At 41.0% G+C, this 22,611-nt stretch overlaps 1 protein-coding gene across 1 annotated transcript in view; it reads left to right on the plus strand.

Annotated features, from left to right (window-relative positions):
• Positions 1 to 22,611, plus strand: part of EPHA4 (EPH receptor A4) — a 104,616-nt gene that overhangs the window by 56,907 nt on the left and 25,098 nt on the right. Inside the window, exons 6-8 of the mRNA XM_082252212.1 lie at positions 16,406 to 16,530; positions 16,779 to 16,938; positions 17,509 to 17,620. Of these exons, the coding sequence (XP_082108338.1) occupies positions 16,406 to 16,530; positions 16,779 to 16,938; positions 17,509 to 17,620 (397 nt within the window). The remainder of the gene's footprint in view (positions 1 to 16,405; positions 16,531 to 16,778; positions 16,939 to 17,508; positions 17,621 to 22,611) is intronic.

The raw sequence follows: 22,611 nt of genomic DNA on the forward strand, positions 1-22,611 counted from the left end.
TTTGGCAGTGTGCGGTTTGATGCCCAGTGAAAATACAAAACCGAATAACATAAACAATCACTACCCTAATTAATTGCACTCTCTGATGGTGATATATAAACTTTATTTATTTATTTTTTGTTCTGATGAAATCTGATTGCTGTTTTCCATATGCCTGCCAAATGCCTTGTAGGCATCTAATTATTCCTTCTGAATTTAAAGCTGAACTCCGGGCAGATGTAGAAGACACAAATTATTGTAGCTCTGTATTTAATACATCATTAAAGTGGTTCTAAATGCTGAAGGCTTTTTTACCTTTATGCTTTCTATGCATGAAAGTAAAAAAACCTTCTGTGTGCAGCTCCCCCTCCCCCCCAAGTACTTACCTTATCCTGATCTCGATCCAGTGGCTTTCCTGACTCTCTGCTTCTTCATTGGCTTAGAGGCAGCAGCGGGAGCCAGCTGCTGTCAATCACAAACAGTGAGGAGGGAGCAGGGGCGGGGCGGAGCCACGCTGTGTGTGTCTTATGGCTCAGGAGTGAGCATACATTCACTCAGCGAAAGGGTGAAGCCAGGAGCGCTGGCAGGGGACCCTGAGATGCTCTGTGCAAAACCATTGCACAGAGCAGGTAAGTATAACATTTTTTTTTTTATTATTCTACCTTTAGTATCACTTAAAGTATATTTCTTAATGCAGAACCTCACCTGAAAAAGGATCGCTTTCCGAGCAGAAGTTCACCCTGCCTCCCCCAGTAATTGTAGCTGGTGACTTTTATTTATTTTTTTTAAACAATTTTAAGATCCTATTTAAATGCAGGCAGTGTAAGCATCTGAAGTGACTTTGGTGTCGGTCTTTTGAACTCCCTTTATAGCAGATCTCAGAATACCTGAAAGGAGTTGTAAAGTCAGAAGGTTTTTTTATCTTAAAGTGTTTGTTACCCTAAAAAAAAAAAAAAATAGAGATCCTGTTTCCTTAGGCCCCTTTCACACGGCTCCGTCCTGCCGTTCTGCTCAGTGGGGGATCGATCCACCGATGCTGAGCAGGCGGATGACAGCTCTGTCTCCGCTCTGTGTGTGGAGATGGAAGTGTCAGATCACCGCTGTTCTCTATGTGGGAATCGGAAAAGAAAGGACCGCCTGTCCGTTCTCATCCGATCCGATCTGCCAGACGGATGGAAAATAGGGTTTCCATCCATCCGGATTTGACGGACAGGATCGGATCGGATGTCAGCAGACATGTCTCCGTTGACATCCGCTGGCCCATAGAGATGCATGGGGCATCCGTTCAGATCCATCTGAAAAAGTGACAGGTGGATCTGAACGGTCCGCATGTGTGAAAGAGGCCTTATAGCAGGTTAAACAGCACAGTGCTCATCAGTCTGTTAGGCTGGCCATACATGGTTCGAATCTTGGCCAGTCCGGGAGGAACCGGCCGAAAATTCTAACAGGTAATGGACAGGCTGAATGAGCCGATTGATCACCTTTGGTCAGCTTGCTAGCAATAATCACAGTCTTCTCCCAGCAGGAAAGATTTCCCCCGCTGGGAGAAGACAATTGCTGATTCCCCTGTCAACACTGTGTTGATGAGGGAATTGTGGAAATTTGGGTCGCAGGAAAGAAATTTGCACCGTGTATGGCCTGCCTTAATTTCCTTTCACTATCCACTCACAGGCTGGGGCAGGGACAAGAAAAGTGTTACTGATCTGCATCAAACAAAAATTAGGTCTCCTTCCCAGCCTCCAGCACTGGATGGACAGAAATACATTTTTTTCCTGGCCAGTAAAATGACTCATATATATATATATATATATATATATATATATATATATATATATATATATATATATATATATATGGTCTGCATATTTAGCTGTTTGCTTGGAGTTAAGATCATATATTCTTTTTTTTTTACATTGTCTTGACAAAGATTTCATACTCTGTTTTTGTTAAACCCGTTAAGGATTTGGCACACCTAGCAACTCCTAAAAACACACAAATACAATGATGTCAGGTTCTTGGATGGTAGAAATTTTCCAGCAATCTGAGTGTTCCTTTGGCTTGAGCAAAGGATTTTTGTTGCTAAGATACATTTTTAAAAACTGTTCTCTCTGGTTATAAAATCTGCATTCATATCCTTTCCATGTGTGTTGAAAATATCCCTGTGTGTGTTTTATTGTACCTGGTGCCATAGTGCCGCTGGTGTCGCCACGCTATGGAGTTTCAGTAGAGGTGAGAAGATTTCCATGGGACGGATGACAATGTCACTGCTTGATACTGTACACAAGATGAAGTGCTCTTGCTTTTTCTCCTTTTTCTGTTGCTTCATTTCCATATCAATTTCACTTCTTCGTTAGGCAGCTTTTATCTAGCTATTGTTGACGGCTGAGCCGTGCCAGCATGAAAAAAGCGGCATCCTTAAGTCTGGGTGGAGTTGTTTGCCCCAGAGGCTGAACCGATGATCCAGCCAGCTCGCTGTTTACCAACACCCCAGTGTTGTGGGTTATGTGCTGGAAATGGAATCATTGACTGGTGTGATTGCTGCGTTCCAAGCTCCGGGTGATATAAACAGTGTGCGCCTCTAATGACTGATAGATGCTGCAGGGAAGAAGATGTCAGTAGGAGACCAGCACTGATCCGCACAGCATTCTGCAGTGTGTATAGTAAAACAAAAGGCAACTTGCTACTGATAGCAACCAATCAGAATGTCCTACTGCTCTAAACAGATGAAAGCTGATTTCTGATTGGTTGCAATTCATTTTTCTTTGCATCTCTTTATCCTGAAAACATACTGTATAGGGTCATACTGAGGGCTCATTTACACTGTTGTATTTTAATTCACTGAGACTCATGTTTCCAACTTCCCTTTAATAAAAATATTGTTGCCTTTTAAAAATACATTTTTTTCCCTGAATTTTAATGTACTGTGAGACATAGAAGTCAGCGCATCTAAAGGTATTTTTATACACTGGTAGCATCTGTTGCCAATGTATTAAAAATATGTATTTTTATGGGTTTTTTTTTTTTTTTTACAAAATATGTATTTTTATGTTCTTTTTTTTTACAAAATATGTATTTTTATGTTTTTTTTTTTTTTACAAAATATGTATTTTTATACATATTGGCAACATCTAGTTACATGCCTAGGTCAACAGCTATTAACCCTGCCCACTCCAAATTCTTAATTGAATAACAAATTTTAAATTTGAGTCAAAACTCATGTCTGCAAATGAAAGGCATTTTGCTGTATGAACACGTACCTCTCTAGCGCTACAACATAAACGTATCCTGCGTGCACATATGGATCGAAATCATCGTTAGAGCAGCTATAGATGACTCGATTGTCATATTCTCTAATCCTAGTTCTTGTTGACAATGCAGTCAATATCCTTGCTGAATGACGGCTACAGTAAAATCAGGACAAGCTGCTTGTTAGGCAAGCCTGGTGGAAGGAAAAAAATTGCTAGATTCCCCCATGAACACATCAGGAGGGATTGCCTCCAGCAGCGCTATTGTATTCTGCCAGTGTTCTGGGGGCACAGGGAGCCTTCCTGGCCTGCAGAACACAATGATTACTGCTAGCGGCTATAGCCGCCCACCATAATCGTATGTAAAAAAAACAACAGGCTGGTTGTACCCAAGACAAATGAAATGGCTTTATTAGCAAGAAATTAAAAACATTACAAGACAGGCAATTAGGCTTATATACCTGTCTTGTAATGTTTTTTTTGCCAATAAAGCCATTTTTGCATTATCTCTGGGAGTCCAGCCATCCAAAATTTTTGTTTATCCTAATCTCTGTGGCAGGGACAGGGCGTGCACCCCTTACAGACTACTGACTTGGATTACAGCCTTGCCAACTTAACTGTGAGTAGCAAGATCCTGCTCTCTGGTTATACCCAAGTCGATCGAGGGATCCACTTGGCTACAATCAGCCTGCCCATACATAGATCTAATCTCTGATGGTCCCTGCTGAGCCGGCAAATTTCGATCCTGTTCTTTGGTTATGCCCAAGTCGATCGAGGGATCAACTTGGCTATAATCGGCCTGTCCCATACATAGATCTAATCTCGGATGGTCCCTGCTGAACCGGAAAATTTCGATCCTGTTCTTTGGTTATACCCACGTCGATCGAGGGATCCACTTGGCTATAATCAGCCTGCCCATACATAGATCTAATCTCTGATGGTCCCTGCTGAACCGGCAAATTTAGATCCTGTTCTTTGGTTATACTCAAGTCGATCGATGGATCCACTTGGCTACAATCAGCCTGCCCATACATAGATCTAATCTCTGATGGTCCCTGCTGAACCGGCAAATTTAGATCCTGTTCTTTGGTTATACTCAAGTCGATCGAGGGATCCACTTGGCTATAATCAGCCTGCCCATACATAGATCTAATCTCTGATGGTCCCTGCTGAACCGGCAAATTTAGATCCTGTTCTTTGGTTATACTCAAGTCGATCGATGGATCCACTTGGCTACAATCAGCCTGCCCATACATATATCTAATCTCTGATGGTCCCTGCTGAACCAGCAAATTTCGATCCATGCTTAAAGCTGGCCATACACCAGTAAAATTTAGGTTTAAAAACATTTGTTTCAGGACATCTATTCTTTTTTTTCAGAAGTTCATGGAATCAAATTGATGATCAGTTTTGACTGTAGTGAAAAGGAAAATCGAAAAGAGAAGGATGGAATTTTTTTTCTCGAACAAATTATATTCTAACTTTGAATGGGGCTTTCATTCATGAAAAATAACATTTGCGCACAGGCATCCCTTTCGAATGCTCTGATAAACAATTTATCTGGATTTCTATTTGAATGCTCAAAATTCTTCTAGTGTATGGCCAGCTCAAGAGTTTTAGGTCATCAGTGATGAATTCTAGAGCAACACAAGTTACCTTTACTGGATACAACCTAATAATGGGGTGCAAAGCTTGCAATGAAAGCTTTGTTCTAGTGGAATTTACAGTGGTTTGGTTTATTTAAGGGTTAAACAGACATTCCCAGCGCTAAGCCATAATTAAATGGGCTCGGTAATATTCACGTCTGGTTTTGTCTCTGCTTTATGGAAAGGAGCCGGTCTAATGAAGACTTGCAGCAGCTAATAGGAGCAGACTTCTCCTGTCTTTATGGAGAGAAGAGATAGGTAGTAGTTATATCTGCGTCTGCCATAAACCAGAAATGGATGTTTGTTACCCAGACGTGCTGCTTGCCAGCAGGATGTTGTCACCTGCTTTATCCAGAAAGAAAGGCGTATTGTAGGGCAGCCTGAACACACAGCCCTTCACCTCCTGCTGTTAGGAACTCTCTGCTCTTAATAGTCTAGTATATTTGGCTATAGATTTGGCAAGCTGCAGCTGTCTATTTCTTTGGTGTCGCAGTAAGCAACTTTGAGTTGGGGGGAAGGTGTGGATTTGGGGAGGGGGAAGGAAATCACAAAAACAAAGTGTCAGGTACATGTGTTTTTATTTAAAGGCAAACCATCAGCCTTTGAATTGGAGAACTATGAGGGCATTTGTTGGGAAGTTTTCTCACAGGTGGTAAAGTTGGCCATATTGATCCAATCATTGGCTTTAGATTGGATCTAGATAATACATTATATCACAGCACTACGTTGATCATTCACAAGAGACTGGGTTGTCCTACCTTAGCTGAACATCTGTGGACGGGACAGTTGTATCAGATCCGAATCCCAAAGATATATGGTTAACCCCGGTACATACGTAGCGACTTTTGGTACATTTGTAACGCTATATTTTCAACAGAAGCTGGTCTAACGGTCTTGCAAAACCAGCATTCGATCAACGATTGCAGCCAATGACTGCAAAAAAATTAAAAATAAGCTGCAGTTTCAGTTGGAGACTGGGGGCAGAAAGAGAATGACAACTTTAGCTTACAGGTGATGGTCCTCTTTAAAGGAGAAGTTTGGCAAAGTTTTTTTTGGCTGTACTTCTATGGAGCACAGTAGTGCAGTTCGTTCTGCACTCCTGTGATTCGTTTTCAGCTTACAGCGAGCTGAAGCCTGCTGTCAACTGACGTCGCAGAGCCAGTCCAGGCTCTGAGAAGATCCTGACCTTATGGATGGGATCCATCCAGAACCCTAAACTGACACCTGGCTCAGCCTATCAGCGATCCATTGAGACCCTAAGCAAGCCCCTCCCACCCCCCCCCCCCCTTCACAGCTCAGCGATACAGTAAAGGCTGGAGGGGAGAGTAGAGAGCTGGTGACTGACAGTCAAGGCTCTCTGCTAAGAGCAGAGGGGGAGAACTGAGTGATCAGCGGTGTTTGATTGCTCAGTTCTCACTACAGAGCCAGAGGGTGACTGATGCAGCATCGAAACAATGGCACATCCACCTAGGTGAGTATGTCATATGGAGCCCCACCATAGCCCACCTGTTCATGCGCACTCAGGGAGTGTGAACGCAGGAAGAATTAGCATCTTCAGATTTCTGAATGATGGGGCACACATGATGGGACATGTAAACCCAATGAATGCAATCTGATATATTTTACAGACGTTATGATTGCCCTTCATCTCCGACAGGAAATTCTGAGAAGCCAGGGGATGGAGATGTATAATGATGTGTTGATATTAAAAAAAGAGACTTTATTACAAATTTAATGAAAGAAACAGGTCGGCTATAGTCTCATAATCAGAGACCTTCAAATGCCATATTGCCTTGGCGCCATACTAAAATGCCACATTTTGCCCATTTTTCGGTGAAATGCCATATTTCGCAGATTTTCGGGAAAATGCCACATTTTGTGCCATATTTTGCCTTATTTGGGCCAAGTATCGAGAAAAAAATAGAAATATTCTAATATTCTTCAAGTGGGACAGTCATATTTGCCAGCAATGTCTTCATATAGAAATATGAAGATTTTATACCACCTTACACAGTGTATTCCATGTGCTTTTCTGTGAGAGAGACACACAGACTGTCATTGGCAGACTTCCCTATTGTTTGTGTATTGGGAGGGAATGTGGATTGTGCCTGTCTCATTGTTAAATGTTAATGACCTCACATTGTTCTGTCTGCCTTAAGATAAAATTATTATGAGATGTATATGTGTATGTGGATTGGCTGCCAAGGGGGAGGGGGGATTGTCCCACAGTGTATATCTTTGTGTACACTGTATGTAAAAATCCATTAGCAGGGGGGAGGACTGTAGGGAAACACGTATATATATCAGCTCCCTTTCCCACATCCTTCATACCAAGCTGAAGTGTATTACTGAAGTCACCGCTCGTGTTTTACATTTTAGTGTTTTCCTAATTAAATATGCCGAAAGTTGCTAGTTCAAACGTAACCCTTTTCAAAAAGTGGATTAATGGTGATAGCAATTTCGATGTGTAAGGTGGGAAGATATTCTTCAAGTTGTGCACGAAAATTAAAAATTAAAGTACATCCTCAGCGACCGTCGCCTCAATTTTTCTATGGAGAGCATAGTCGTGCACGTAAAATTATACTATAATTAAAACTAAAATTGTTGTAAATACCTGTAAATAGTAATAAAGTAGTTAATATGATTCAAGTTGCACGATTTAATATCCCTTTTACGATGGGAAAGGGGGTGGAAAGTTGAAAAATAAATGCCACATTTGGCCAAAATAAGTGCCATATTGCCACACTTTTTAGTGCCACATTTCGTAAAAAGAAATGCTACATTTTAAAGGTCTCTGCTTATAATACACTGGGTGTACTAGAATGATGAAAACATTGAACGTATAATTGCTTAGTTATTAAGTTAAAAAATGATGAACGACATTATTTGTGAAACCTGCAGTGTCTGGCAGAACTTCCACTTAGGTAGACTGGAAACAAGCGATCCATGAAGTAGTTGCGTTTTCGTTCTGATGTTTCTCAAAACAGCCAGATTGTCTGCGGATCGCTGTCACTTAGACCTATTTAAGCGGCACTGTTGTGGTACTTAACACCGCTTTTAAGTCTTTTTCTAAGTGCAGGCGGCTTCTTCTGGCTTTCCACAAACTTTCTTCTCTCCCCCTGGAGACAGATCCGTTGTTGTGATGCCACATGATTGATTGGGGAAACAGAGGGGGCACAGAGCTGATGTTTGAGTAATGTTAAGAAATCAGGAGGACACAAGCCTAATCAAACACACAGTCAGGAATTGTGTTTTAACAAGATGATGGATTGCACTTCTGTGTGTTTTCCTGCCTTGCTCCTCAACATCTACTTTACTTTAGTAACTTTTCTCAAGGGCTGCTCTGCAATGTGTTGCCATTCCCTAGCCATTAATTAATTGCTTCCTTTCTGAGCAGCTTAAAAACATGCAACTCCCATTTATCTTGGAATAATACAAAGCAATGCATTAGGAGGTTGTTCATTCTTCATTTGCATTATGGAAATGTGCAGTTGGTGATTGGGATTTGCAGGACGCTATATGCACGGCCGTGTTGAATATAATTACATTCATGCTAGATCTTTCTGATAGGGATTGGCAGAAAAATACACCTTAAAACCCATGTAATGGTGTGTAAATGTCTGTACCGTGTTTAGAAGCTTTTTTTTTTTTTTTAAAGTAGAATAGATTTGTACACATACATTTATGCATGTTTTATATGCATGTACATGCATTAATAAAGTGAAAATACTCACCTGAAACATTTTGAGAATTTTTATATATTTATTTATGTATTTTTTTTTTATTTTGCTGAACTCTGCTCTCTAGCTAAATGCTGCTTTGTTCTTGGACATATTGGCTATTAAAAAAAAAAAAAAAAAGCTGTACAAACCTGGAGGCCGGTTCACACCACATGCAGTCCAGTGCGTTTTTTTTTTTTTTTCTGCATCAGGAATAATTGGATGGTAGGTTATATGGTTTCCAATGGCATTACTCACCTAAAACATTTTGGGCATTTTTATTTTTTTATTTTGCTGAACTCTGCTCTCTAGCTAAATGCTGCTTTGTTCATGGACATATTGGCTATTAAAAAAAAAAAAAAGAAAAGCTGTACAATCCTGAAGGCCGATCACACCACATGCAGTCAAGTGCGTTCTTTTTTTCTGCATCAGAAATGCATGGATGTTAGGTTATATGGTTTCCACTGGCAAAGTTTAAATCAGTGTGGTCAGTTCCAGTGTGTTCCAGTTCCAGAAAAAAAAAGTAGAGCATTCTGCACTGAACTGTACTGGAACGTGGTAAAACGTATTAAAAACGCACTGGAATGCACCAAATGTGCACCAGAACGCACAAGTCTCCATTTCAGGTGAAGAAAAAAGAGAGTGCAAAATGCACTGGAAAGCATCAAAAACACACCAGAAACGTGTCAAAAACACACATGAAGAAATGCATCGAGACTTTTTCTTTGGGTTCTTTGCATTTCTGTGGTGTGAACTGGCCCTGAAAGGGTCATTTTGTGCACCTGAAAGCTTGAGTCCTCAAGGCCTGTTAACACCAGATACAATAGGAATGCATTGGAAACCAATATAAACATTATATGCACTTTCCTTTGACAATCTTTACAATTTTATATATGGATTACCAGTTTTTGGTCCAAGTTTGCTATCTTAGTATCTGCGCTGTCACCGCTACTTTTTATTCTAGGGCTGCATTGGGCAGCATTGCCCAGTGCAGTTCCAAAACAAGACACTAATGCCTCGTACACACGTACCTATCGTCAGCCGAACGATCGGCCGTCTTTTGTCCAGGGCTGTCGTGTCTGTTGAAAACTGCAAAAGACTGCACACGAATTTTGTCGGCCAACAACAGCCGACTGCAGAAGTGATGTCATGTAATGGTTAACTTTCCCTGTGTTTTTTCTTTTCTGAGCATGCCCAGTCTTGCAAATCTGCTGATTGTCGGCCGAATTCTGTACTGACTGGCGAACAATCGGCCGTTCTGGTGTTGGCCAACAAAAATTTTAATGCTTACACGACAGATTCTTTTCGGCCGAAAGTGCGCTGTCGGCTGTCGGAAGCATCATACTAACAAGCCTACAATCGGCCGATCGGTCGTCGGCCGAATCTTTACGGCCGACAATCGGTACGTGTGTACGGGGCTTTTGTCAGTTCACACCACCACATTGCAGTAGTGTGCACTCAACAAAAACTAAAGAAAATTTGTCCGATAATCTGAACGTGTGTTCCATGAGGCTTAAGTCAGTTCACACCACCGCATTGCAGTAGAGTGCACTCAACAAAAAAGTACTTTGTATGTAGCATGCAATTCATAGAGGTGAATAAAATGTAATTTTGACATTTCAATAAAGTTGAAAAAAAACTATAGAAAAAAGAAAAAAAAGTATAACACACCTGTTGGGTAACCGTGTGTTGTAGAGCAGTGCAGGTGTGATCCACCCTAGTTTATTACTGTAAAATGTCTATATTTATACCTGCATACTATCTCATATTCTAGAACCCTATTTTTTATTGTTGACAATGCAGTCAGCATCCTTGCTGAATGACTGTTCCAGTGAAATCAGCTGCTTGTTAGTCTAATAAAGGGACCAAGAACAGTTGTTACAACACAAGAATATTTCCATTCCATGCTGAGAAAAGGGACCATTAGGCTCTCATTATAGGTAATGAGAAAATATGGCTGCCCCTGGGTATTATAAAAAATGAGTCTTTTCACATATAAACACATGCTGAAAAGATTATTTACACTACATTGTCCACATTAACCTCAAAGGTTTAAAAAAGATGATCCTTTTGTCTGTATAGGAGTTGGTAAAAGAAATGCATTTTGTGGAAATACTGCAAGAAAAATAAAGCAAGGAAAGGAGCGACTATACATACAAATGCTATGGAATGTGGTTAAAAAACCCGCTAAAGCTCTTGATGAAATGAAGAGTGACGTTACTTAGGATAGGATTATATAACACATTACAGGCATGAATGTGTGTGTATAGGTGTGCATGTACTATATATACTATACATATATTGTATGTGTGTGTGTGTGTGTGTGTATAGGTGTGCATGTACTATATATACTGTACATATATTGTATGTGTGTATTTGTAAATCCAAATGTGTGCGTGTATCTGTATATATATATGTATATCGTTTAGCCCTAGTTGTCTCCATCTATCTGGAGATGCTTGTTTGGTTATGGATTTACCCTTTTATTATAACATAATGTGTCTGGAACATTTGTGATTCACCTGAATGGATAAAAATAGTCATGCTTCATTTACACCGGGAGTCCCCATAATAGCAGATTGGCAGCTTTTACACTACACTGCATTCTTATTACTCTGCTTCCCTTCACAGCATCTGCATTTTTGTTACTGTTAAGTAAAAAGGTTTTTTTTTTGCTGCTTGCTGCCTTTTTGATGGCCCTGGTCTCTGTATGTGTTCTTTTAGTCAGGACTAGAGGGCAGTAGAGGTGACCCCCAAGAATATTATGTGACTGGTCCCACAAGGATCAGAAGCAATGTGATATGCTGGGATTGTACACCAAGGCAGTTGGGGGGTTGTAAAAGAAGTCAATGTTTTTACAGTACAGCCTGGCTTTTTTTTCATAGCGGTTAGAGAAGTTGGTTCTTTTATTTGCTGAATATAAGCTGGCCTATAGGCAATCCCTGGGCGTGAAAATGGGGTATTGTCTTACAATGTTAGGAGGAATTTCAATGTCATTTTTTTTTAAATACTTTTTATGCTGTGGTATCCATAATAGGCATACTCAAACACCCAGCAAACCCAGTGGTGTTCTGTTGTGATCCATCGCTCCAATACTGCACACCTGGTCCCACATTGCCATCTTTCTCTCTGACATCACCAGGAGCTGGTTGTCTCTTCCGGGTTCTTTCAGGCGGCTCCCTGATGAAGGGTGTAAGCACATCTGTTGTAGACTGCCTCAACGCCTCTTGGAGAGCTGGTTGTCTCTTCCGGGTTCTTTCAGCCTGCTCCCTGATGAAGGGTGCAAGCACATCTGTTGTAGACTGCCTCAACGCCTCTTGGGGAGCTGGTTGTCTCTTCTGGGTTCTTTCAGCCCGCTCCCTGATGAAGGGTGCAAGCACATCTGTTGTAGACTGCCTCAACGCCTCTTGGGGAGCTGGTTGTCTCTTCCGGGTTCTTTCAGCCCGCTCCCTGATGAAGGGTGCAAGCACATCTGTTGTAGACTGCCTCAACGCCTCTTGGGGAGCTGGTTGTCTCTTCCGGGTTCTTTCAGGCGGCTCCCTGATGAAGGGTGCAAGCACATCTGTTGTAGACTGCCTCAACGCCTCTTGGGGAGCTGGTTGTCTCTTCCGGGTTCTTTCAGGCGGCTCCCTGATGAAGGGTGCAAGCACAACTGTTGTAGACTGCCTCAAGGCCTCTTGGGGAGCTGGTTGTCTCTTCCGGGTTCTTTCAGGCGGCTCCCTGATGAAGGGTGCAAGCACATCTGTTGTAGACTTCCTTAACGCCTCTTGGGGAGCTGGATGAGAGTAACCCAGTTGGCTACTGGGGATGTTTGCAATAAAATATCTGCAATTGTGTGAAAGGAGGGGGGGGGGGGAGCAATGTAATAGAAAGTAGAAAAGGAGGGCGAAAGGTTCACTTTAGCGCTGTTGGGTATGACGCTTTGGTTTAAAGCTGAACTGCTGGATTAAACAATAAAAGTAAAAATATATGTCGATATTTCAAATATGACTCACTATAAATAATGAGCCAACAATGAGATCCCTCTTGTGGCTAATCTCTGTATTTTATACAATGAAAATAGTCATGCTGTACAAATGTACACCTTGATTCTTACACATTAAGAGTCGGTTCACACTAATCCGACTCAAAGTCGCCCCGACTTCGGGCGACTAATGAAGTCGCCCGTGCAGCGCGACTTCAGCGCGACTTGCAACGACTTCTCATAATAGAAGTCAATGCAAGTCGCTCCGACTTTGCCAAAATATAGTGCAGGAACCTTTTTCTAAGTCGGAGCGATTGAGTCGCTCTGATTAGAACAGTTCCATTGCACAGCATTGGAAGCTACTTGTCAGGTGACCAAGAGGCCTGACAAGTCGGATCAGTGTGAACTGGCAGTAAGCTTTGTGTTTTTTCTTTTTTATTAAAATATTAAACATGTTATACTTACCTGCTCTGTGCAATGGTCTTGCACAGAGCTGCCCTGATCTTCTGCTTCTGGGGTCCCCCATCTGCATTCCTGGCTCCTCCTCTTCGGTAAACCGCTAAATGCAGAGATTGCATTAAGGTTAAAAAAAAACCTTAAGGCTTTAAAACCACTTTAATACTGGAATGATAACTCAAAATTTGCCATCACCAAGAATACACAATACTTTTCTGCTAAAGGCTGCTGTATAAATGACATACAGAACAGGTTTAAGCAGTTTGCAGCACTGAGTTTACAAGCAGAGTGATGCAGGAAATTTTTGCTTTTCAGATTGCCTTTGGAAGGTTGTTTGGACTGAGCTCGCTGGGCACAGTATACTTTGCAGGTCCAGGTCAGGTTACAGGCTCCTGCACAAAGCCCTGCTTCTCTTGTAATTGCCTGGAGCCTGGGGAACTTTAATTGCAGCTGTTTACTTCCTCCCCAGCATCTCTTGTCTTCATTTAAGACTCTGAGGCCTGGGCCCAGACCTGTTCTGCTCAACTGCAATCCATGCTCAGGAAACACATTTTATAACACCTGGGAGGAGGGTGGAAAGGCTTTGTAGCTGGCTCTGCACTGCCACTGGGTATGTCATCAAGCAAGTTGATGGTACTAGTAAAACTAGTGCTAGGTGTTTAATGGCCGGTCTGCGGAAGTGAGCATCAGATCTGGATCTACTCACTTTGAGACACCTCACCCCTGGGCTTTGATGAACACATCAAACCTGTGACTTCTGAGTCTTTACTGCTGGACGGACTGCATACCTGCTAGATTGCTCCAATAAAACCAACAAGCAGGACTGTGTCACTGACTCTTCAAACTGTTCTCACCTTAGAAGTCTTATCTGAAAAATGACTTACAACATACAATCTGTTTCGATTGCAGACATTACCATTTTCCTTTCTGCGAGGTGTCAGATAACACATAACAGCCATTAAGATGAGCGTTTTATAGGCTAGATGAAATGGCAATTGCCAGGCAACATATTGCTTTACAATTAAAAATGGAGTGCACTCAACAGTATGTGAATGTGTAGATATATTGTAAGTCTTATAAATCCAAGGTTCAATTGCCGGTTGTGGTATTTTTTTAGATGTGTATGATCCCTTTTGCATTAAGAAGACCCTTCTTGGCTTCATATTTGTATAGGAAGTGTTTTAGGCCAGCTATACAGTTGTTTTTTTTTTTTGTTTTAACCAATTGAGCTAATTCCAACACCCACACATTTGATGAGGATTGGGAAATCCTTCCCGCTGTGATATTGTATTCTGACAGTGGGGAAAACCTCCCTGCCCTCAGAATACAATGCTCAGTGTTGTCGGCACTCTGTGTTCGGCAAAAACCCAAAAGGCTTGATGTACAGAAGTCGAACAGTAGATCAACTTGTGTACAACCAGCCTGCCCATACATAATTTGAAATTTGGCTGGCCCCTGCTTGATCAGCCAAGTTTCGATTCATGTATAGTCGGCTTTAGAATGCTGGCAAATTCTGTTTGAGAGCCAAGACCCGGTAAACGCTCCTAGTAAACCACTAAAACCAACTTTTCTCTGCACAGGGTGTTTATTGGTAAAATAATTGAATCTAATATCTGTGTAGAAAGTTTAGCGTTCACGAAACACCCCTTATTATTATTTAACTTGTTAAAGATGCAAGCTTTCGGTATTCTTAGATCCCTTCTTGAGGCTTTCTACAATCCAAAAGCATAAAAAGACCATGACAGCCATTTTCAGCCAGATTCTCCTGTTTTTTCATCTGTACATTGCTAATATACTTCCATACACCATTTTCACTAGTAATTTTGATTGTTGGTAGTGTTAATCAGCTTGGCTCAAACGATTTTGCAACATGTCTGAAATCCTCTATCATTTATTGAATCAGCAAAGATTTACCTTTTGTATGACCCAGGTTAAACTTGATTTTATATAATATAACGATTACAGGTTATCAGAACAAAGGCCAGTAAACAAGTGCTGTTCAGTATGTCATCCAAGATATTAATCGTCTCTAATAAATGTCAATGAAGAATTAATTGGCTAAATCCGGTCTGATTTCAATGTCCGCCTGTCCTTGAATAAGTCACTATCTTCCTTTCAGCTCATCACAAATAATAGGCTAATTGGTCATGGGCAGTGACCTATTGTAATACTGTGGGAAGCACTGAATGTATATATATATATCCGTTCCTGCGTGAGAAGAGTATTACTATAAAATGCTCCATCACAATAGCCTGTCATTTCATTATGTGAGTCCTGGGATATTTTTCCCATTTAATAGCACTGTATAGCCCTCCTAGTGCTGAAGTCACCTGGGTGTCAAGATTAGTTGCTGAATCAGGAGACTTTGTTACTAATGAGTCAGTGTTGGTGTCATGTCCCTGGACTTGTTCTTCAGCCCTTATTTGTACTTGCTGAGTTTCCAGAAACAAGTCACTTAAATCTTACATTGTGGGCGATTCTCATATTCTAAAGTGACATTTTATATAGGTTTAAATTAAATAGGTGATGACCGCATCCTTTGTTTCATAAGAATTTAGGGAGGAACCCTGCAAAGGTAGGCGGTTAATGGTCTATATTTTCTAATTGGTTTAATTTCCAACTTACTCTTCTAAATCAGCAGGGCTATTTTCAGCAATGAGCAAGTAAAGCAGGAGTTGTAGTGGCAGAGTAGTTTTGGAAGTGGCCTTGGAAGCTAGTGGATGGAAAATGTGTTATTTTACATATTTTGGGACAATTGGAAAGGGCTGCCGTTAGCTGATCAGCAGAGGATAGAGCAGGTGCTACCAAATGGGTAGGCTCATACTAGTAATTTGGCAAGTCTTGGCATTTGCCAGATGGTTTAGTATTCCAAAGGATGTTTGAGCGCTCACCTAGACTCTGGCGGTCTAATCAGTACATACAGAGCTCTAGGTTTATATTGGTAAGAATACAAAAATAATGTTGGTTTCCTTTTTGAACTTTCTTGGTTAAAGCAGAACTCACCTCGGGCTCTAGCGTTGCGACATCCTGGAGCTTCATGCTTGGCCAATGACATTTTCGGTCAGCTGCCTTCGGGATCTCAATCGCTGTCCGCTTTCATTGGCCAGGCAGGAATGATGTTACTTAGAATCGGCAGGCAGGTAAGTAACTTTTAATGCAGAAGAGACAAAGCATGTCTCTTCTGCAATAAAATTCTTGCCTGTTCACCAATTTTTATTTTTGGCCTAAATTACCTACTGGCCATTCTATATGGAATGTGATGCTGTCATTTATTACATTGCACGACATTGTTTGCAACATGTGAAATTGTTAATTGATTTACTTATTCTTAGGATAAATGTCTAATATTGTGTATTGCAGATTTATTTTAACATGTATATGATGTTTCTTCTGCAGCTCCATCAACCGTAACGCAGATTCAGCCAAAAGAGATCACCAGACACAGCGTGTCCTTATCCTGGCCAGAACCTGACCGTGCCAATGGCGTCATCTTAGAGTATGAAGTCAAGTACTATGAAAAGGTAATGTAGAATAAAATCTCCTTTTTCCTGTTCATGGGACATAAAGGAATGGTCATCATTCTTTCAAGCTCTTTTTTTTGACCGATTAATGTTTGGCAGCAGTCTACCTGGTATGGTTTTTGTCAAAGTTTTTTTATGTTGATATCAGGCAAATTATGTCAGCTGTTTATTTTAATCTAAATGTATCTTATAGCTGTGATGAGTACTGGTGACATCTTTTTCCTTTTTTTTTTTTTTACTAATCATAGGACCAAAATGAGAGAAGTTATCGAATTGTAAAGACTGGCACTCGCAGCGCCGAAATCAAAGGTCTTAATCCGCTAACTGCCTATGTTTTCCATGTCCGTGCCCGAACAGCAGCAGGATATGGAGAATTCAGCGGTCCTTTTGAGTTCACCACCAATACTGGTGAGTCTAATGGGTCCTGCGAAAAGTATACAGTATATAACAAAAAATGAGGTCAAAACTAGAGGTGCGCCCAATGGAAATTTTGGTACTGAAACTGCAGGATGCAATTGGCCAAAAACCGAAACCGAAAATGACAGTTTTTAAAAAATATGTATATTTTTATATATAATTGTATTATATTCGACCTTTTAATTTAAAATTATACATTTTAAGCATATGAATTTATTGTCAGTCAATAAAAGCGCAAGAAAAATGTATCCCTTTAACTTCCTGTTCCTGTGTTACGTTTTTGATGCGGTTTTCAATTCACAAGATCTATGAAAACCAAACTATAAGCACAGTAAAATTGCGGCAAAATCAAATGCGTTTTTGTCGCTATTATCGGCACCTTTTTCTATTATCTGCGAAATGCCGATAATACCATTTTGGACCGATATGTTTCAGTTTCAGCCAAAATTTTGGTGCATCTCTAGTCAAAACTATGGATCCTTAAACCACTGTGTGAGTTCAAAGACATTTTATCTTTGGATTGTGTAGTTGATGCATAGTAATATAACTTTCTTTCCTCAGTTCCTTCCCCTATGATCGGTGAAGGAGCCAGTCCTACGGTGCTGTTGGTGTCTGTGGCAGGGAGCATCGTCTTGGTGGTCATTCTCATTGCTGCCTTTGTCATTAGCAGAAGGTATGTGGCTTCCATTGTTCATAATAGCTATTTAATGATACATTAAAGCGATTTAAAGAGGTTGTAAGCCCACTTTGTTTACATTTACCTATAGGTAAGCCTACATTAAGGCTTACCTATAGATGCTATAAATATCTTCTAAACTTGCACCGTTTAGGAGATATTTACATTGCATGCAGCCGATGACGTCATCGGCGCATGCGCTCTGAAGGAACGGCTACCCGTGCCGTTCCTTCAGATCCCATTGCCGTGAACGGCGGCTCCCGCGCTCATGTGCAGGAGTGATGTAATCGCGCCCCCGGCCATTCAGATGGCCGGAGGACGAGATCCAGGAAGCAGGATGGCCTAACATGTCGGCCGTCCTGTCGGCACTGCGGGGGCTTCGTTATTAGGTAAGTACTTCATAATGAGCTAGTATGCGATGCATACTAGCTCATTATGCCTTTGTCTTTACAGGTTTTTTTTTTTCTCATTTTTTTAAGCGGATTTACTTCCTCTTTAAACCGCTCCTAACTTCCTAAAAAGTAATTTGGAGATTGTGATGAAAACTGTATGCCAAAAGCAAAATGGTCATATTCTTATTTTTTATTTATTTTTATTTTTAATGCTAACCTACCTTCTTTGTGTTATATAGATAAGTTCTATGACAAAATAGGTAGTTCCTCTTTATCAAACCTTATAGTGCAAGTACCAATAGCAGCCAATCAGATATCACTTTTCACAACTTTAGAGTGAAAATATTCAATGGGGATTGTAAATGGTTGTTATAAGTTACTAATTGTACATAATGGCCACAGCAGGTGTTCAGATCTAAGAACACAAGTTCAGAGATTTCAGAGGCTGTCGGGTTGTTTAACTATCCCACGCCTATCGAAAAATATGATATTATTTTTGGGTGGACAAAGCTTTTAAATAAGCCAGTATATTCCATTTCATTTAAGAACTGTGCTAAATTGATGAACAAAGACCATAGAATATTGCAAAGAAAGTAGAATATTGTCCGCAATGACTATCATTGTGGTGATATGACAGTGTACAAGCTAAGCAGGTTGGACTGGAATCCTTTTTTTTTTTTTTTTTTTTTAGCTTTGATAAAAATATTTTTTTTATTCTTTATTTCAAAAGTATCTGAGAAAGTATGCGAGGTATTTTTAGGATTCTAACTATGCCTGGTTTATCTTTTGTCTGAAAACCCCCCTTTCACCATTACCTTCCTCTATGGGAGGAGTTGAGACCTGAAAACAAAAGACCTGTTTTCTGATTAGCATCTAAACATAGCATTCACAGTATAAACCCCTACCAGCTTTTTTAATGTCCCCAGCATGTAGGCAGCAGAAACAGCCTGCTATTTAAACATTATTTCTGCAGCGGGAGCCCCGTTTCAAATTGAAAATGAATTCCACTAATTCCTGGGACCTTTTTTTTATACATTTTTTTTTCAATGCTGTTTGTTAGAAGCTTTGTTCAAACAGTTGAGTGACAATAAGCACCGCGTGTCAAAAGTGTTTCACAGTGAAACTTGTCTTGGTATCTAAGTCAACCTGAACTGAATATATGACAGCTGGTATGCTTTTGATTGACAACGGGCTACAGAGAGACCTTCTTTTAAAACACTTTTGATTTCCGCATGTTCTTTTCCTTTGCTGAATTGCTAGCTTTATGTTGGCAAATGAAAAGAATAATCTGGTTGGTTGCCATGGTTGAGACTTTTGAGACACTTTGGCTTTGTAGGATAGACACCTCTCAATACAACGTTACAGTAAAAGCTGTTAGAATACATTAAGAGCATCTCAACGTTCCTAGACTACTTTTAATATAAAAGTGAATTTTGACGGATCGTTGCCAAGTTTACCAATGTATCAGGGGATTGTCATCGCATTTCAATCCCTCGTTGATGACAAAGGAGAGGGTGGGCTCTGGTCGATAGTAGGCCAGACGCGATTGGTCCTCAGTGAATCGCTTTAGATAAAAATGAAACGTCGACCCCTGGACTTTCATTGATTCCTTTTTAGTGTCAGCCATAAAGCTGTCTGTGTGGGAACAGAGCCAGAAAGCTGGGAGTTGACAGCCGCATAGCCTCTAATGTGAATTCAAACGTTTTTCCTCTTCTGTTTAACACACCGAGGAAGAAGTGGCACCTTGTATGAGGGTGGAATTAGAAAATTTATACAACCCTTTCTTTGAGCAGTCTTTTTTATTTTTGGCTAAATTTTAAGCTGCTTGACGATGCTGCATTACAAGTGGAATCCATTTTATTTAATGCAAGAACATAAGAGGCTATTCCTGGCCATAATAATATGTCTTGAGTTACAGGAATGTCTGTATGCTTGAGAAAGATTCCTTGGTAAAATCTTTACAGGAGGAAGGGAGAGGGTTGTTAATGAGATATTAATAGTATTCTTCTTGTGCTGGTGTATGCAGTCTGCTGTAAAGCTGTTCATATACTTTATATAGCAGTTAGTGTGAGGTAGGGATCTGAGTGTAAATCACACGTTTTTTCTTTTGCATCACAGTAAGAGCCGGTTCACACTGGGGCGACTTGTCAGGCGACCTGGTCGCCTGCCATAGATTAGCACAGGACCCGTTCTAATAGGAGCGACACAAGTCGCTCCGACTTAGAAAAAGGGTCCTGAGCTACTTTGGAGCGACCTGGAGCGACCTGCATTGACTTCAATGATATGAAGTCCGTGCATGCCGCTCCGAGGTCGCGGTGCAAGCTGCGCACCGCGACTTCACAGGTCGCCCGGCAAAGTCGGGTCGCGCCTATGTGAACCGGCTCTGAATATCACACATCTTAATTGTTTGAAAGTCTGGTCCATCATTAGGATCAATATTGACTTATTTTTTAGTATACGGTATCTCACAAAAGTGACATTTTTGTAAATATTTTATTATATCTTTTCATGTGACAACACTAAAGAAATTACACTTTGCTACAATGTAAAGTAGTTGAGTGTACAGCTTGTATAACAGTGTAAATTTGCTGTCCCCCTCAAAATAACTTAAAACACAGCCATTAATGTCTAAACAGCTGGCAACAAAATTGAGTACACCCCTAAATGAAAATGTCCAAATTGGGCCACAAATTGTCAGTATTCTGTGTGGCCATCATTATTTTCCAGCACTGCCTTAACCCTCTTGGGCATGGAGTTCACCAGAGCTTCACAGGTTGCCACTGGATTCCTCTTCCACTCCTCCATGACGTCATCATGGAGCTGGTGGATGTTAGAGACCTTGGGCTCCTCCACCTTTCGTTTGAGGATGCCCCACAGATGCTCAATAGGGTTTAGGTCTGGAGACATGCTTGACCAGTCCATCACCTTTACCCTCGGCTTCTTTAGCAAGGCAGTGGTCGTGTTGGAGGTGTGTTTGGGGTCGTTATCATGTTGGAATACTGCACTGCGGCCCAGTCTCCGAAGGGAGAGATCGTGCTCTGCTTCAGTATGTCACAGTACATGTTGGCATTCATGGTTCCCTCAATGAACTGTTGCTCCCCAGTGCCCGCAGCATTCATGCAACCTCAGACCATGACACTCCCACCACCATGCTTGACTGTAGGGACAACACACTGGTCTTTGTACTTCTCACCTGTTTGCCACCACACACACTTGACACCATCTGAACCAAGTAAGTTTATCTTGGTCTCATCAGACCACAGAACATGGTTCCAGTAATCCATGTCCTTAGTCTGCTTGTCTTCAGCAAACTGTTTGCGAGCTTTCTTATACAGCCATGCAGACCATCTCTGCAGCAATGCTGGCAGCACTCATACATCTATTTCCCAAAGACATCATCTGGATATGACACTGAGCATGTGCACTCCATTTCTTTGGTCGACCATGGTGAGGCCTGTTCTGAGTGAAACCTGTCCTGTTAAACCACTGTATGGTCTTGGCCACTGTGCTGCATCTCAGTTTCAGGGTCTTGGCAATCTTCTTATAGCCAGGCCATCTTTATGTAGAGCAACATTTCTTTTTATTCAGATTCTCAGAGAGTTCCTTGCCATGAGGTGCCATGTTGATCACTTCCAGTGACCAGTATGAGAGAGTGAGAGCGATAACACCAAATTTAAAACACCTGATTCCCATTAACACCTGAGACCTTGTAACACTAATGAGTCACATGACACAGGGACAGAAAATTACTAAATGGGCCCAATTTGGACATTTTCACCTAGAGTAAAGGTGTTGGTGCTAGGCGCTATCACCAAGAAATTGTGCTGTGCGTTCTTAAAACCGTGCACATAAAAATGTGTTGTGCGTTGTTATTTGAAACATGTGCTGTGCAATTTAAAACATGTACCGTGCGTTTTTAAAACAACCTATTATAAAAGCAATGTGGTGCAAGCACTAAAAATACCATCATAAGGTGCATATGTTGTGGTGTCACCACTTGGGTAGTGCTTCAGTGCTTTGTGAGACAATATATCAAGTACACAGTACACAGTGCTTTGTACTATGGGAAAAGATAAACATCCCGTGGATCTCCACTAGATGTAATTGCTTACCGCACTTCTTGTCCTGCTTGGCTGGATTCCCCTCATTTGCTGCAACAAGAAATAGCCTCCATTGCGTAGTATAGCTTGTGTGCGGTAAAAAACAGGTGTAGTGTCCACTCACATGTTAGGAGTTCACTTTCAGGCATGCAGGGTCTGCCGGGCTGTTCCGCTTCCGCGTTCCACCAGCCTGAACCACCGCTACCGGAAGTGACGTAATGACGTAGTAATTGCATGCTAGCCTCATATTAAAGGTTACTCAACTTATGAAAATTCTCATACCACAGAATGCAATTTCAGGAGTGATGTAATGCATTGTGTTGCTTTGTAATGTATTCTGTTATTTCCGAGCATGTGTAGTAGTTGCTCTTCTGATTTTTTTTTTGGATGAAAACTGTACTGATTAAACGAAAATCAGAGGATCTGGTATTTTTGTGTTTGTCCCTTCAGATAATTTCAGATGAACTGTTGTGATCGGCTCTAGAAAGCTGTATAC

This window comes from Pelophylax lessonae, assembly GCF_965119305.1.
Source record: "Pelophylax lessonae genome assembly, chromosome: 3".
NCBI lineage: Eukaryota > Metazoa > Chordata > Amphibia > Anura > Ranidae > Pelophylax > Pelophylax lessonae.